Source organism: Perna viridis, chromosome 11, assembly GCF_037379345.1.
Source record: "Perna viridis isolate PV_CMFRI_1.1 ecotype Kerala chromosome 11, ASM3737934v1, whole genome shotgun sequence".
In the NCBI taxonomy this organism is placed as follows: Eukaryota; Metazoa; Mollusca; class Bivalvia; order Mytilida; family Mytilidae; genus Perna; species Perna viridis.
Window position 1 is genome coordinate 12,676,318 of NC_142455.1, and position 19,259 is coordinate 12,695,576.

At 32.9% G+C, this 19,259-nt stretch overlaps 1 protein-coding gene across 1 annotated transcript; it reads left to right on the forward strand.

Annotated features, from left to right (window-relative positions):
* The first annotated feature begins 533 nt into the window (after positions 1 to 533).
* Positions 534 to 18,250, forward strand: LOC148603024 (coiled-coil domain-containing protein 148-like). The gene is made up of 13 exons (XM_088553635.1): positions 534 to 574; positions 912 to 1,001; positions 2,404 to 2,791; positions 5,156 to 5,334; positions 6,145 to 6,340; positions 6,917 to 7,064; positions 8,465 to 8,671; positions 9,356 to 9,496; positions 10,396 to 10,514; positions 11,413 to 11,530; positions 11,924 to 11,974; positions 14,267 to 14,353; positions 16,174 to 18,250. The coding sequence occupies exons 2-13, from the start codon at positions 941 to 943 to the stop codon at positions 16,321 to 16,323; spliced, it is 1,845 nt and encodes a 614-aa protein (XP_088409761.1). The 5' UTR covers positions 534 to 574; positions 912 to 940; the 3' UTR covers positions 16,324 to 18,250.
* Positions 18,251 to 19,259: the final 1,009 nt, after the last annotated feature.

The following is a 19,259-nucleotide window of genomic DNA, read 5'->3' on the forward strand; positions in this document are numbered from 1 at the left end:
GCGCTTTTTGTTAAATTGAGTTCATCATAGCGGTTGAGAGTAATGGAGTAAGAAATGGGGTCGAACGGACAGACGGACACTATCACTATATATCTCCCGCTTTTCAACCGGGGTATTAATAGGGCATAGACATCTTACACTACTCGACAAAATATGCGTTACATGGGGTTTCAGTAGCAGCAATGATAAACCAGTTTGCTAATATTTTAGAAAATTATTAATCTATATATAGAGAAAACTCATTTTGATTCAAGTTTAACTGTGCGGATCCAGTGGTGAGGGTTTCATGTAATTCTTTACTCATTTTTGTCCAAATTTAGCACCAAATTAAAAAAAAAGATTTCAACAATTACATGTAAGAAGGATGATCAGGTCCCCGGAACTCCCAGCTCCTTTTGGAACCACCACTGCTGTTTACTCTGTATGGTACTACTGAGTCAAAAATCAAGTTGAAAAGTAAATATATTTGGCGTTTTTCCGTTTGATTTAGGAGGATCGCTCTTTAACGGAAATTGTACATATCTTTCCCGTCAATCGCCCATATTTAGTAACATTGCACCATTTTGTTGGGAAGGTAAACAATGCGTTTTTGTGAATCGTTTGTAAATTATTGTATTTCTCGCGACATGTCTATGTTAACAATCTAAAAATTAAATTGAAGAAACACTCAGAACTACGCTTCTACACCGTTTTAATTCCCCATGCATCACCATTAACGATTAAATAGCATACTTGTACACACATTTGTAATTTGTTTAATATATGTATTAATACATATAAAGTATAGATGATTCCACCAGAGAGGACATGAACGCATTTTAGTAAGTTCTATTGAAGGAGATTTTTTTTTCTTTCTCCTGTTTAAAATAATTTAAAAGTCCTTAAACTGTTTAAAATCTTTAATTTTACAGATACGTCTTGTTATACAGAATTTTAAGAAATGGCATCACCAGCAAAACAAGTTGATCCTTTTGTTATGCAGTATACTTCCCATGAAACAGGTGATGATGTTTACATATGTGCTAGATATTTTAAAATATTGAGGGGCCTGATGGATTATTTTCGTTCTTTGTGATCCGCGCATTTTTGCTATCGTGATCTGTTTTTCTACAGATTTATGTTTCATGATTTATGATGAAAGCATTGTTCGTGAATCGTTTTCATCGGAGTTTTATGTTCGTTCTTCGTGATTGAGACATATATTTCGTCCTTGTGATTTTTTTTCCTTTACGGAAATAAAGAGTTCCATTGAATTGTCTTTCTTGGCTTAAAAAGTTGAAGTGGCGTGATTTAATTTAGAACCTGGGAGAATTCAACACGTAACAAGTAATGAGCCAGTAATGTGTTTGATTGTAGCTTAATTGAACCAATCTACAACACAAACAACCAGCTTCTGAATCTCTATGGTCGAGATTGATTGGGAATACTCTTTTTATGTTTTCTTGATCCATGATCATGGAAATTTATTTTCTGTGAAACATGATTGACAAAAAAATCAACCTGTGAATCGTTGAAATAACGACACACATGAACATGTAGGAAAAAAATGGAATTACATGTACTGGTACATTATGTACATTTAAATATCACTAAAGATTCATTTTCAAGTAAAAGTATTATAAATGCACCCACAAAATGTAAATTAATCCATCTTAATAAAACATTTTAGAGAACCAAAATTTTTTATAAAATAAGAAAGTTAATTTGTTTTGAAAATTGGGATTATTATCCTAAAACTGTTGATTGTTTATTTTGTTCTGTATATGTCAAACAATTTGATGCAAATTAATGCATATGACATGGCTGATTTGATTGGCAGAGTCTCCTGTCGATATAATTCCTCCTCACTTGCCAACAAGAAAAGTCTTTATCCAGATTGAAAGAAAGTTTAAGCATAAATTATAGCAAAGGTTGAAATAAATTGTGATAAATGTAGTGTACATGCAAAAATTATTCAAATACATGTACATAACAATCTGGAAAAAAAACTTGCTTCTATGTCTAGTTTTAAACAAGATTGTCAAGCTAGGTCATACTTTTACTGTCCAGAGCATTTTAAATATGTTGCTAAAATTAATAAACTGATGAATTCATGGTCATAGTTTTCTTTCCCTCGTTTGTCTACCCTGGACTTTTTATGAGCAACTCGGCGGGTGTTTCTAGAGAAGCAGAGGACGCTTACCCTACTGGTGCACCTGGTCCATGCTCCCAGTTTTTAGTGGAGTCCGAGTTGTTCATTTACTTTTGTTACTTTGTATGTATGATTTTATTTACTTTATGTTCTTTGTTGTGTATGTCTGTTTTCCATGTCTGGTCTTTGTCCCTGGATTACATTCTTTTGATTACCGCTATAACCTTGGTTCCCTTGATTACTCTTTCCAACCATTTTACTTTATTTTTCAGATAAGCTGGTAAATAAAGCTATCAATGGAGTCAGAAGTAACAAATATAAGCCTGTTGATTATGATAAACTTCGTCTTCTGGCAGCTGAAAAAAAGTTCTCGGGACAGAAATCTCTCCTCAAAGTGAAGAAAATTGAACAATTATCAAAGCAAAGCAAAGAAAATAATTTGTTGAAGCAGCATAAATTAGTTTGGAATAAAGAGCTTATTAGACTTAACAATTTACGAAAGAGGCTTCAGTCCGAGGTTGATACTCACCGAGGGGTGAACCTTACCTCTGCAACTACTTGTCAGCCTCTTTATGATGATTTTGAAGAGTTTGAGGCTTCCCTTGATGTTGAATTTGCAAAATTTAAGGCCAATACAACAGAGCCAGTATGGAATCTCAGGTAATCGGGTATTGATCTAAAGAAAACCACTGTAAAATAGTGTTTGTTTATTGGGTGTTATTTTCATAGTTCTCATTGGTTACACGGGAAAAATTGCAACAGATTTTTATCATATGTTTTTCATATGTTTAGGATCACCATGAAAAAGATATGAAAAACATGTTTCTGACTAACGAATTAATTCATGAAAAACAAGTTTAAAGTAGCTGTCTTTGTAAGAATCATACAAAATCTGAAAAATGAAAAACACCCCCAAAAAGGCTACATATTTTTATTTTTGTAATTAAGTTGTCTTTTGGGTCTATATTGTGAAATGTGTAATTACTCATTCATATCTGCCTGCGTTTTACGAGATAATCAACATTGAAAATCCAATAGATTCTATTGTATTTGAGTGGATTTAGAGAGTTATCTCCCTTTATTTTGAAATCTACAGTGCATTCCATATAATTTTGATCTCCTATGAACATGGGTTATATGAAAAACCACATGTTACTTTTTGTTTTACACTATGACATTTTAAACAAAATAAAAAATAATAAAAATATATGTAGGCTCGTCAACCATGAATCACATTTTGTATGATTCTTATGTGGAGTGCTACTTAAATTAAAACCATGCGATACCAATATGTTTTATATAGGATTTCATACATGAAAAGGGTATGGTTTTCATATGATTTTTGATAACATGAATTCATGTATTTTCAAAATCACAAAAGATATTTTTACTATATTGGTCCTAAAAATGTTTCCATGAATGATGAAATGATTCATTGTTATATCTATATATCACAACACTTTTCGTTCAGGATACAATACATTTGACTGAAGACATGATACAATACAGATTAAAATGCAACTTTATTTTTTTTTAAAAATTAATGAAATTACTATGTGAAAAAATGTGACGAAAAATTCATGAATCTATTCTTAAGATCAAAGTTATAGACCTGGCTTCAACAAAATTCATCATATATATAAATTTGTTGAATATACTTTATTTCAAAGTAAAGGAAATATATAGGTCAGCATGCTCTTGTGTCGTTACTGTCATATGATTCGTATCTAAATGTATCATATCACCTTTGTATCGTGATACCTATAGTATCGTGAGGTAGGTATATCATTGCAGCCCTAGTTCCTAACTTTTAAAATCATTACATAAAAACATATGTTACAATTTTTCCTGTCTAGCTTAGCAATGAATTTACCTTTCATAATGGGAAACAACTTCTGTTACTGTGAAAGTACTTCAATTCGTGGATACCAGTTTTCGTGGATTATGGAAGAAACACAAGTTCATGGATTCTTCAATTAGTGGTTTTGAGGATTTCAGTGTACACTTCGGTTGAAATCTCTTTTTTTATTGGGAACCAAATTTTGTGGTTTGACCTACCCATGAAAACCATGAAAATTCGTACCCAACGAACAATAATACTTTCACAGTATATATAATTATATATATAGTCATTGGTAATAAACTTGCAACAACAAATTCTAAACTTCAGATAACACAATTTTATACCCAAACATTAGATTTCTTCCACCATATTGAATTGTCTTTCATGATATCAATTAATATTTCATTACTTGCTTAATGTAAGGAATCAACAACATACTATCAAGGATGTATTCAAAATCTCCATAGAAACAAGAATGGATATGGTGAAAAGCAACAAGTGCATCAGCATATAATCTGAAAAAAAAATTAGTTAACACTTTCAGAGGTCACCTAAAAGGTCTCCAACAGGTGTATTTACACTTGTAAGTAAGCTCCAAAAGACCCCAACAAAAGTAATAAAATCAACAACAACAGAATGATGACCCTTGTTCAAAATAAAATGTAAACATAAAAGTAAAACAAAGGCAAATTAATGACCATCACCTCCTGACTATGGACAGGTGCATGTCTGCAGTGGGGTATGTCAGAATACAGTTTGGAATAAAGATGTTTAACTGATTGTAAATGAAAAAAAAGAGATAAAACCTGTTTTGTTCTAAATATACATCAAACAAGTCAATTATATTTGAAGGAGATCTAATTTAATTTCATATTTTTTTGAAATTGTCCATCCACAATTCATTAACCTGCTATTTTAATAACAGAATTACATCTTTATAACAAAAAAATGATCACACTCAGGGAATTCATTAAATTTTTTGCAATTCAGGTACCTTTGGTCATGTGGGAGGTACTTTCTGTCATTTTCGAATAAAAAAATATGGGAAATTTTAAAATTCTGAAGATACCTTTATGCAGCTTAGAAGGGAAAAGCACTGGGTATCGACTCTTAATGAAAGGCCTGCACACTTATACAACTTCAAAAAAGGCTCCATATTTATAGATGCTTTGATATTTCAGAGAGGATTTACAGTATTGGTTAAGAGAAAATATGGAGGATTTGAGGATGGGATCTCCCGACACGGTAATGAAACACAGTGAGATACAGTGTACCGTCGATAATGTCAAACAACAACAAAAACAGGTCCTAGAAAAACTACACCATCAACAAATGTGTCTAGAACAGGAATTAGGATCAGGTAAGAATTATAATGTGTCTAGAACAGAAGTTAGGATCAGGTAAGGATTAGAACGTTTCTAGAACTGGAGTTAGGATCAGGTAAGGATTATAATGTGTCTAGAACAGGAATTAGGATCAGGTAAGAATTATAATGTGTCTAGAACAGAAGTTAGGATCAGGTAAGGATTAGAACGTTTCTAGAACTGGAGTTAGGATCAGGTAAGAATTATAATGTGTCTAGAACAGAAGTTGGGATCAGGTAAGGATTAGAACGTTTCTAGAACTGGAGTTAGGATCAGGTAAAAATTATAATGTGTCTAGAACAGAAGTTAGGATCAGGCAAGAATTAGAACGTTTCTAGAACTGGAGTTAGGATCAGGTAAGAATTACAGCGTGTCTAAGAACAGGAGTTAGGATTAGGTAAGAATTATAAGATGTCTAGAAAGGAGTTAGGATCAGGTAAGAATTATAACTACATGTTCCAGATAGAAAATTAGGGCAGCAAGAAATAATCACTTGGAAAAAGATTGAAAGGGGGATACATTGACGAAGGCACAAATAGTTCACATCGACAAACAAAAAAGTGAAAGTGCCAAATCCTACATGGAGAATAAAAATCAAATTTCAACCACATGTCACTTCAATACATAATGTAGGACATAGAATACTTTTAACTGTTTGCAGTGTCTTAAAACCCAGAGACTATGATCTGATTTACGGTGGAAGTTAGGAATATTCTAAGCCTTAGGTAATTTTTTAGGTTTTATGACATCCATGCCAGAAAAAATGTTTTAAAAGCTGAACCAATCTGATATTGGATTCTTTTCAGGTTTTCTTGGAACTATTTCTGCAATGGATGAGAGTCAAAGAGTCCATGTTGAGCCTGGTATACCTGAGGAAGCCTATGACCTTGAGTGTACTGATTTTGACCTCAAGGTCACTGTTTTACAAGAGTTTATTGTAGTGGATGAGAAGTTTAGGGAAAGACTGAAGTTTCTTGAAGAAGAACATGCAAAAATTTTAAGGTATTCAAAGTGTGTATAGATGTATGAAAAATGTCTTAAATAGAAATATTGAATTTACCCGTATTCTTATGTTATAAAGGGGAGATAACTCAACAGTTTTGGAAATAATATTTACCACATGTAAGGAAAATTAAAAAATATCTAAACATCAAGTTCAGATAGAATCATGCAGTAATAGATAGAATTTTACTTTTTTATATTCTATCTGTTTTGAGGAAGGGGACAACTGTTTGACTTTGAGTGGGGCTGAACTTGAAAGAATTTTAAAATGAAATATTTTGACTCAAACTTTTTTGTTAATAGACATTTTGAAGATGGGTGAAATAATATTTTGATCCAATTTGCTTTTACATATATACAAAAAGAGATAATTTTATTAATATATGAGAATAATAAATATTTTAAACATTTACATTGTGTAATAATTATTTTGATCCGATAGAAACCTTACAATCCCCCCATCAATATCAGAAGGTTCTTGAATAGAAAAATCTGATTTGCAGGTCACTCCATCTTTTTGCTGTTTGTTTGATTATTGTAAATTAACAATACCATGAAATTTTTATCTATTTCAAGGCTTGGAAAAAATGGTGGATGGACAGATGAAGATCATTATATATATACAGTTGTATATGAGCAATATCCTCATGAGATGAAAAATAGACGAAAACTAATTATTGACAGATTGCAGCGACATCTACCTAAAAAGACCAGGGCGGAACTGGTATGAAGTTTGATCAATAAAAACAATCAGCAAAATTGTGTTTATTTATTAGATAAATATTTTTGTTTAAAGTTACTGCATTAAGAGAAATTTTGTTTAAAATGAAACTACTAAATAAATATAAATACAGAATAATATCAATTATGAAGGTTGATAAGTAATTCTAATATGACATGCTTCAAAGCTCTTTAATTTAAACCACAGTCATGGTAAAATAGTGATAAACTCATGACCAACATTTTGTGCAATACATAAGCTGTGTTTATGCATAAATATGAAGGAACTAATAAATGACAAAAACTCCATTTTGTCATTGTTTTACCACAGGCTGGCCATTTATGACTCCATTTTATCATTGTTTTACCACAGGCTGGCCGTTTATAAGTCCATTTTATCATTGTTTTACCACAGGCTGGCCGTTTATAAGTCCATTTTATCATTGTTTTACCACAGGCTGGCCATTTATGACTCCATTTTATCATTGTTTTACCACAGGCTGGCCGTTTATAAGTCCATTTTATCATTGTTTTACCACAGGCTGGCCGTTTATCAGTCCATTTTATCATTGTTTTACCACAGGCAGGCCATTTATGACTCCATTTTATCATTGTTTTACCACAGGCAGGCCATTTATGACTCCATTTTATCATTGTTTTACCACCGGCAGGCCATTTATGACTCCATTTTATCATTGTTTTACCACCGGCAGGCCATTTATGACTCCATTTTATCATTGTTTTACCACAGGCAGGCCATTTATGACTCCATTTTATCATCGTTTTACCACAGGCTGGCCATTTATAAGTCCATTTTATAAGTCCATTTTATCATCGTTTTACCACAGGCTGGCCATTTATGACTCCATTTTATCATTGTTTTACCACAGGCAGGCCATTTATGACTCCATTTTATCATTGTTTTACCACAGGCAGGCCATTTATGACTCCATTTTATCATCGTTTTACCACAGGCTGGCCATTTATAAGTCCATTTTATAAGTCCATTTTATCATCGTTTTACCACAAGCTGGCCATTTATGACTCCATGTTTAATCGAATTTACAAGGTGTCTTATAAAAGAGGTCCAATGGGCCAGGCAGCAATTTCACAAAAAGTCGTAAGGGTAAAGTTGATTGTAAGTAATGACATAACAGAGAATAGCATTGTTATGTCACATCTTACGATCAATTTTACTTTTTGTGAAACAGCACACAGGTGTTTAAAACATAATAAGTTACTTCATCCATGTAATACATAAAAAGCAGGTCACTATAAAAAAATTATTACTTAATTAATTTATTTTTGTCTCCTTATCTCTTTCTGATTTCATATTTGGAAAAAGACTGAATGTTGATCTAAAATACATTGTGAATCATCTTACAATATATAATTATTTTGCAGGTGGCACACGAAGAATGGTGTGATTCAAACAAGTATTTCCGAGAGAGGAAAAAGGCCTTGATGGTGGCATGGAACAAGGGAAGGCTTGCATTATTTCACAAAGCTGAATCAATATTCACTGAGGCAGAGATGGCAGCACATCTGGAGGAAGTTAAAGCAGAATATAATAAAAAACAGAAGCATATAAGGGATGTGCTTCATGAGAAAGTAAGTTGCATTTCTTCAATTCTAAGCCAGTGATTAAAAATGCATGTGATTTTTCAATCACCAGATGGTGCTTAGATTAAAGTGAATGATCTCCCACCATTTTATGTTTTCCAAGGTTTCTACAGATTTCATTGGAAAAACCGATTCTCCGTAAGCCTATTCTTGATTTAAATTATTTATCGAAGATTTAAACATGCTTGCTAAATCATATATCTATACTTACTCAAGACCTTTCACCTCCCTTAAAATAAAGATAAAATTGCATGAGACCTTTATTCTTTTTGATTTAGAATTAGCGATCATTTTTAGCTTCCCAAACCCAAAATCTTGGATTTGTACCCAAAATTTATCTAGATAGATGTACATGTGTATGTCTGAGTCAATGGAAAAGAGTAATCTATATTGTTATAAGAAAAATAGGTACATGTATGTTTAAAGGTAACAAAATAGGCACATGTATATTGAAAGGTAACAAAATAGGTACATGTGTGTTGAAATGTAACTCAGTTTTTTAGGTGGATTTATTAGTAATGTTTTGTTCAATTTTTTGCCTTTGTGGAAAAAGGTTTTGCTTTTTTTTCATTGTCCTTCATGTGCATCAGTGCAGTTGTACAGTAAAATATGAATAAAACCTGAAATATATATGTCCAAGCTCTTTTGAAAAAAAATATGTTTATTTTCCAGCTTCGCCATTGGCGTGAACAACAGATGGAGGCTCTAATGATCCAACATAAAATAGAATCAGAAAAACTAGAAGCAGCAAGGGAGAGGGTTAGATTAGAGGCAGAATTAGAGGCAAAGAAAAGATCTAAAGAAAAGGAAGAGGTAAGTTATGGGTTACTTACTGGTAAATTTTGTACCTATCAATATTTTTATTTAAAGCACATTGAGTGAAAAAGATAACTTGGCCAAATACAGAAGAAGCTGTATCTGTTGCTGTTGTGATTGTAGTAGATTCTTTTTTAGCTCACCTAGCCAAAGGCCATGTGAGATATTGCCATCACTTGGCATCCGTTTTCGTCATCCGTGAACAATTTTTCAAAAATCTCCTCCTCTGAAACTACTGAGTGGAATTATATGAAACTTTGCACAGATGTTCCTAAGGGTATCTTGCACAATTGTTGTGTTTAGATTCTTGATCCATCTAAAAACATGGCTGCCATTACTAAAAATAGAACATAGTGGTCAGACTGTAGTTTTTCGCATATATGTCCAAAACCATTAGGTTTGGCCAAATTCTTGTAACAGGGTAAAAGGGTTCAGCATGCTGAGATCTATCTGTGGTCAAATTTTCATTTTTATCTGTTTAGCCATGTAATGATCCTACCAAAGTCTTCTTGAGTCAAAATTGTTAGACAGCTCTTGTTAAATTTATTGCCATTGAAAGACAAAACAACCAGGTGAGCGTTTCAGGCTTCTGGGAGCCTCATATTTATACATACTTACAACCAAAAAACTGATAAAACAAGGAAGGCAAAAATTTAATTGCAAACTAAATCAAAAGCAGAACCACTTACACTATAAAACAACTTATTTTTTTATAATACTTTATTTCATAGTGTACAGTAATTTGTCATTGCATAAATCATTTAGTATTTTGATAAGGAAAAAAAGTTTTTTTGGTTTATTTTTAGCAGACTTTTTCTCCTCCTCCCAGGGTTGAAAATAGTCTTTGTGGAAAAAAAGTTTGTTAAAATACATTTTTAATACATTACTTTTTTCAGTTGTCCAAATTTCATGAAGAAAAAGAAAGAAAAAGACAAATCCAGGCTGAAAGAGATAGGAAACGATTAGAAGATCTCAAGAATATGCTCGCAGAACAAGCAAAATATGATGAAGAAAGGTATAGTCCTCCGTACATGGCCATTTTCAAGTTGACAAAACCAGGCTAAGACAAGTTCGTGTGGCCTTGTGTTCTTTGATGTGATGTTCAATGAAAAATCTTGATACATTTGTTAATATTTACTTTGAACCAATCAGATGTTAAGTTGCAATACCTTTTTTAGTTTTGTTAATTAATGACAGTTAGGTGTGTGAAGCCTAAAAAAGGATTTTTTGTGTTTTAAATGATGTTACGCTTGATATCTACTTGAAACAGCCATCTTTTTTCTTACCAAGTACAAATGTTTGATTCACAGATAAAAGAAATTTGACATCAATTTTGCTGAAATCATTATTGCTGGCTAGATAATAATGAAAAAATGTTTTGAAGATAAACCTTTATTGAACCAAGTAAACATGAAATAATAAAATAAACCACAAAAAGTTGAGTTTATTTAAAAATTTTTCAAACAGTAGTGACCTTATAAAAGTGTAATTAAGGGTAGCAAGATTTAAGGAGAAATCAAAAGAATGTATTCCAAGAACAAAGACTGAACAGGGAAAATAGACACAATAAAGAACATAAAATAACTGAAATAATACATATAGAGACAAATGTAAATTATCAACCTGAACTCCTTTAGAAACTGGCAGAATGGACCAGATGCACAGATAGGGTAAGCATCCTCTGCTTTTCTAGAAACACCTGCCGAGCTACTCATAAAATGTCATGTCTGTGGTAGACGAAAGAGAAAAGGAAAACTATGACACGTTTGAACAAATCAATTCCCATGGTGCAGATGGATACACCGTAACAATCTATGAGTTCATAATGACAACCATAAAACTTCGGTTGTGATGACTTTAATTTTGTAGCAACAAATATGAATAAAAAACATGAAATATAAATCTTTTTTTAGAATCAAATATCGAGCTGAACAACTTGATGCAAAGATACAGGAAAGAAAATACATGGAAGAAGAGAAGAAACAGGCAGAGATAGAAAAAGAAGAAAGATTAGAGGCTTTAAGGGAGCAGGTATATTGAGAAAGATTAGAGGCTTTAAGGGTGCAGGTATCATGAGAAAATGTGAGTACAGGATTAAAAAAATGACAGGGTGGCTATTTCAAGCAAGTGTAGACAAATGTGTCTAGTTGAAAAAGTTGGTAAATGTGTAACAAGAGAGCTCCATAGAACAAAATAAGCCATTCTGTAAATTTGCAAAGAGTTGGATCCTTTAGTCTGGTACAATTGGCTAAATTTCTGTGTTTACCCCACATGGTTGTCACATTCTATCCCTTATCCTTTTATAAGATCTTATCGTTTTCTTTTTTTTTCTGTACCTGGTAGTCAACATTTTTGTGGTATTCCTATGAACAAAATCCAATCTTTCTTCATCTTCATCCTTTATTTTTTTTCTGTGTATTTTAGGTGAGAGTGGTAGCTGAAAGAGATCCACATCGACTTCTACAACAAACAGAGGTGTGTATTATTATAAATTATTACAGAAAAACAGGCAGAGTTGGCCTTTCACTACCTTAAGGAGTGATGATTTTTTTTTCAACTTTGTAGGGGAATTCTGCTATTTTAAATCCAGATTTCACCATTAGGATTCTTTTTTTTTACTATATATTTACTTCCAAATTTGCCAATTTCCACTTCGTTTGTAGACCTCGTAAAGTCATCCCTGGTTAAGAAATAAAGCTAAGTGTATTACTTGTATAAATTTAATTGATGGTTGAGCATATCCACTGGATTATTTGATTTAGGGCAATCTCTCAAGAGATTGGTTGGTTGATTGATTGATTATTGTTTAATGTCCTGTGGCAGATGTTTCCTGCATTTTAGGATGATCATAATGTACCAAATAAACAGACCCTGCTTTGTACTATTCGGACACACTGAGCTAGATTTTTTGTGTTAGCTCACAGAAGCTTCAACCTGCAGGTAGGCATGCCCCCATTTCAGACACATATTTCTGATTCCAAGCAAACCAATTGTCACTCTTTCTTCTTGAATACAGCTTGGCAGAGAAGCAGTGACTACTAATATCAAGTTTTTCGGTGGACTCAGTCAAGTATCAAAGCCATGACCTCCCACACTCTAGGCAAGCATGCTACCTTGAGACCACCAAGGCAGTTCTCTCTCACAAGAGAAGTCTAAGATTTAGGTCTCTTAGAGTTAATTAATTAGTTCTCACGTTTCCAGTGCCTCTTTTGAGGGTGACTCGTTACCCATTTCTATTGCCATATCAATGATATATACTGAATATTACATGTCAAAATCTGTATCACATGCTGTATCAAGCTGAGACTCTTATATCACTCCAGGGTCCACCAGCAACACAGATGTATATCACATCCCCTATGTCAAACCCCTTCACAGACCATACTTGAAGTATGGTAAAATATGTGATATAATGAACATGATATGTTAAAATCTGTATTGCCGGTGGCCCTTGGGATGATATAGGAGTCTCAGGTTGATACAGCATGTGATACAGATTTTGACATGTAATATTCATTATATCATATATTTACTTCAAGTACCGGTATGGTCTGTGAAGGGATGCGATATATAAGGTATGCAATATAGGTTTAAGGGTGTGATAAAGGGTATAATATATAGGTCTACAGGTGTGATATAGGGTATACGATATATGGTTTAAACAAACACTTATAATGCATATACAAAAAAGTTATATTTTAGTCTAAATAAATGATATAAAAAGGTAAACCATCTCTCTCATATATTTTTCTGTCCATTAACAATGTAAGAAACACCTTCATTGCTCTTGTTGGCAGTAAAAAGGTGAAATGAAGTGCCCCCTTTAGTTTTCATTAAAAATGACACAAGAACCAAGAAATTAATTTAAAGGGCTTTAAATCTTTTAGATATGGTAGATTTTTCATAAGCATAAATTCTAAGAACTTTAAACTTGTACTAAAGAGAACTAATCTCAAATTTTCATGATGTAATCCAATTACAGTATTAGAATTGAGCCAAATGCATGTATACTGTCAAAAACAAGTTTACTCTTGCCACATGAAGTGGCTAGATATTGTTATGATTTTACGATACCTTTGTCCATGTCCATCTGTCCATCTGCTGAAAATTTCTGGATAATAACTATAGGAGATATTGAAGTACCTTTTCCAAAATTTGTACAGTTGTTCAGTTCCATACAGATTAAAAAATTGAATTACAGTTTGATCAGATTATTTATACAAAACAACGATCATTGTACAATGTTTCCCCACAAACTGCCCTGATTTTTTTTAATGAATGGGAGTTATCTTTCTTGGAATATTAAAGAATGTTATGAATACTAAATTTTTACCACCTTTCTTCCTCTTTATGGTTGTAACTTTTGATGTGCATAGTTAAATTGAATTGCTCCACAGAGTGGCAGGATATCATTTACTGTGAAAGTACTATTGTTCATGGGGTACCAATTTTCGTAGTATTTGTGGGTAGGCAAAACCAAGAAATTAGGTTCCCAACAAATAGGAGATTCCAATTGATGTATGTAGTGAAAACTTCAAAACCACAAATTCAAAAATCCATGAACTTGTGTTTCTTCCCTGATCCATGAAAATTGGTATTCTCGAATTAAAGTACCTTCACAGTAATCTCCCTTTAAATATCCTTTAACTATATCAAGTTGGCAATACCATTTTCTTTGATGTATCAATTTAACGTCTTTATTTACATGCAATTTGATATCCATTAACATGATATACATACCATCAATGTTGTAATTTTCCATTTAAGGCATGGCAAAACAGACATGTAGAAAATGAAGATGATGTTGACATTCAGAAGCCATTGTTTAATGTGACAGGATTTACAAGTAAACAGGTAATGAGACTATTGCAGTGGTTTATTCAGGGGGTATGGGCTTGAACCCCCTTATATTGGAAACTTTGGGCAAGAATAAATAATAGCATGGAATCCTTCTTTTCAGAATCTTTTGATCCCACTCCTTTATTGTTCTATCATTCCATCTACTATGTTTTTTTTTAGGATTTAATTGTTTTGTCTATTAAACTAGGAATTAAGTGTAAGTGTTTGTAAGTATCAGGTAAAATGTGAAAAATTAGAAACATGCATGTCAAAACCCCACCAATCTGACAATAAAATATCACTCAAGGATGCTTTCTCTATTTGAAAAGGCCTCATTTGATCTCTGCATCATTGGATTTGCTCAGAAATTTTTCAATAGAATCTTAGAAAATGAGATTTTTGACAGAGTTATCTGCCCTTGTCATTTTCAATGCATTTCAATGAAATTGTAACTCAATGGTACAGCATGATATGGAAAATCTCGTCTGTTTTTCTCGATTCTGATGGTGCAAATAGTCTATTTTACACTATCAAAATGCTGTTTTTTTTTCATACCATGTTTCACCTACTGCCTGATTCTTACAGGGACTGACACTTAAAAAAATCTACATGAGATATCAATGAATGAATATATATCCACAGTATTTTACACCAACCCTGGAACTAAAACTTTGGAACTTGGAGAATTTTTCTGCTGCATGTATGTTACTTGTATGCACAGGTTCAAATTATGAAGAATCTGCAAGGAAGGTTTACAACAAGATTAGTTTTGTTATCTCTTTTCCTGCTTCTTAAAAAAGCCTAGCTATGCAGCCAATAGTGTCACACCTGAAAATCATATGGTCATATTGAAAATCATATGTTTTTAACATACATGATTATCATATGTTTTCAAGCCAAAATCATATGATTATCATATGTCAATCATATGTGAAAATCATATGATTGACATATGAGTTGATCACCATATGATTATCATATACAGCATATTTGGCTGTGTTGCTTGAGATAAAGGATACTACAGACACTGTGAAGTCAGCCTCATATCTTGACCTACACTTGGAAATCGATGGTAAAGGAAAACTATTGACCAAACTTTACGACAAACGTGATGACTTTTCATTCAGAATTGTCAACTTTCCTTTCATCTGTGGTAACATCCCTTCGGCTCCTGCATATGGAGTGTTCATATCACAATCAATTATGCCAGAGCTTGCCGAAACTACGCAGACTTTTTGTATCGCGCTAGAACTGTAACAAATAGGCTTCTGGAACAGGGTTATGTTGTTACAAGATTGAAGTCATCACTACAGAAGTTTTATTGTCGTCATCATGAACTCGTGGATCGTTATGATGTATCCATCAGCACCATAAAAACTGATTTATTCAACGGGTCATAGTTTTCCTTTCCTCGTTTGTCTACCCTGGACTTGACTTTTTATGAGCAACTCGGCGGGTGTTTCTAGAAAAACAGAGGACTCTTACCCTACCAGTGCACCTGGTCCATGCTCACAGTTTTTTTGTGGAGTCCGAGTTGCTCATTTACTTTTGTTACTTTGTATGTATGATTTTAGTTACTTTATGTTCTTTGTTGTGTATGTCTGTTTTCCATGTCTGGTCTTTGTCCCTGGATTGCATTCTTTTGATTACCGCCATAACCTTGGTTCCCTTGATTACTCTTTAAAATCATTGCGATGGGATCATAGTCAGTATGTTTTTGGAAAAAAAAAAGAGAACAATATAATTCTTATCAGCATTTTCTTATGTAGCTTTTATAGGAATTCTCTGTAGATAAATATGAAACTTTATGTTTCTGAATTTTCCCTCTTTTTCAGATAACATCAGATCCTCGTATGAAGTTAGAAGCAAGGTTACGTGATGCAGGGTTACATAATACAGACTATGCTCGTCAAGTAATGTCCAAAGTCCAACCTCTACAACCACCAAGGCGAGACATGGAATCGACTGTGTTTAAAAATACTTGAATATACTCATTGTACTCAGTTTGATACAATGTAATTGAGAGAAATGGATTTTTTCATGGTGCTGTTCAACTAATTAAGAGTATAGTGCTGTCAAATACACAACCGAAAAGTGCCACATAAGATACTCATATGTTTCTGGATTTATATGATATTCATGTGATAGTTATCATATAATGGTCATATGATTCTCATATGTTATTATTGGCTTGCTAATGTATGATTATCATATTTTTGTGAAAAACATATGACTTTCTTGTGATATTCATATGATAATCATATACAAACTGGAACCTTTGTTAATCATTTCATGCTCACTTTGTATGATAATCATATGTTGTACATCATATGATTCTCACATGTGACACTCTTGCTGTATACATCTAAAATAGTGCTGTAGAATCTGGGGTGAGTAGATCCAGGGTTTCATTTAAGGAGGTAGACCTAGGGTAAGGGACATAACTCTTGAAATTAATGATGTGTTTGTATCATATTCAATTTCACCAAAGCCTTTCCAGCTTTTCTCTGAAACAGAATGAAATCACTCCAAGTCACTTTGATGCTTACATGAGATTGATGTAAAATGAAGAATACAAACATTCCAATGATTTCTAAGAGTTGTGTCCCTTACCCTTAAGAGGTGGCATGAATAGAATTAAAAGGCCAAGCAAAGTAAGGGGAGAATATTTTTGGGTATATAATTTGTGAAATATTAAAATACCAAGCAATGAAGATTTGGAGGGGACATGTATTCACAGCACACCTTTTCTTGGATCTACACCAGGAAATTTGGAACAGCATTAAATATGAAGATGTTTTTTTTTCTAGTCAGCTGAACGTAAATACAAAAAAAAAATATATTTGTGAATTCATATATACAATGTAACATGCATTTCTAAACATGTATTTGGAGGACCATTTACCAATTTAAATGTGTAACCTGTTGAATTATTCCATGCATTTACTGTGCAATTGTACAGTAAATTGCTACCCTGACTATTTGAAATAATCTCAATGCCTGTGACTTGGATTTCATGTGCACCACATAATTGTGGTTATTTCTTCATAGACAGAACAAAAATTAGTACAGAATTATTGAAAAAATATCATTTACATATAATTGAACCCATATAGTACAATTCTACATAAAAATCAGGCAATGGATGGCACATCATTTTTCTCAATTTGATCTTTTTTTGCCTCAAATATATTCAATACATCTATTTAACAACTGAAAAGCTATTTAAATCAATCCTGAAGCATCAGTGACAAAGATGTTTTTTTACTGCATACATTGGAAAAAGTGTGGGAAAATTTTCCAGCCTTTTTTTTCATAGTGCATTTCAACTAAATTTGACCTATCAATAGCTTAAAAAGACAAACTTTGCACACACTTTGATGGTTTGTTCTGGAGGTTATGATGTATAAATATTTGGATAATGCAATAAAATCTTTTACAAATATACAATATGCCTGATTCTTAGACAGAGAAGTACTTAAATCTATGATATATATATTTTTGATATTGAAGAGTAATGTTTGTGTATGAAATGTTGTTATCAATTAAATTTTAAGTATTTATCACACCTATGTTCTTTAAATTTTATCTGTGATGAATAAGGAATTTTATTTTACATTGTAAAACATTTCATTATTCTGATATCTAGTGCAGTTACTGCATTTTAACCCACTACCTTTACTTTCGAGTTCCTAAATGCAATTTGTTTGTTTGGATCTTCTTCCATAACATGGAGCTGCGTCATGAACATAGACATTTCTAGAACTCTTGATTTTAATATGTCCAGGTGAGGGCATAATGGTTTTACGCCGGTTGAAATATAAAACAAAAAATTACCGTAATATGCTAAATTTTATATTTAATATGGCAATTTATCATTAATTATTCATTCATTAAACATCTCATAATCTGGTTTCCTTTTTACGTCTCCTAATTACACTTCCCCTCATAAAATTCTGGATCTGCCCCAGGTGTCTGTCATCTCCTTGATTATCAATGCTTTTGAACTTTCATTAATCAATAAATTATGGTCAAAATTATTATAAAGATAATTCTGTTTGACACAGGTGAAGGCAAATAACTTTTGGGCAACAGTTATCGGAACTAGATATTACCCCTTTCAGGACTAGTACCCCTACAGCCTGATGAACCCTGTACATTTTATGACCAATGTAGGCAGACAATTCATATTGGACACAATTTTTATGGACAAAGCACTTTTTGACACACAATTTGCTGCCATTTCTAAAAACCGAACTAGACAGCAATCCTGAATTTCACTACAATCCTGTAAATCATTTAGCGGGAGTCAAGAACAAGAACAACACCTGAGACAAAGTTTTGCTGAAAAATGCCTAAGTTCCAATGGTCATAATTTCTGCAGTTTTTGTTCAAACATAAATATCTGACAATATGCACATCCCAATATGACAATTTATTACCTAAGTAAGTTTCATAACAATCATGCAAGTCATTGAGGAGGAGTTGCAGACAACGCATGAGACCATGTTTTGCTGACAAAACACTTGAGTTCAACAGCCATCATTTCTATAATTTTTGTCCAAACATAAACTTATGACAGTATGCATTTTTCTATGTGGATATATTAAATCCGACAAAGTTTCATAACAATGCTGCAAGCTGCTTAGAAAATGGTGTTTCTAGAAAAGCAGAGGACGCTTACCCTACCGGTGCACCTGGTCCATGCTCCCAGTTTTTAGTGGAGTCCGAGTTGCTCATTTGTTTTTGTTACTTTGTATGTATGATTTTAGTTACTTTATGATCTTTGTTGTGTATGTCTGTTTTCCATGTCTGGTCTTCGTCCCTGGATTGCATTCTTTTGATTACCGCTATAACCTTGGTTTCATTGATTACTCTTTCAGACAGATGGATGGACGGACACGGTGAAATCTATATTATC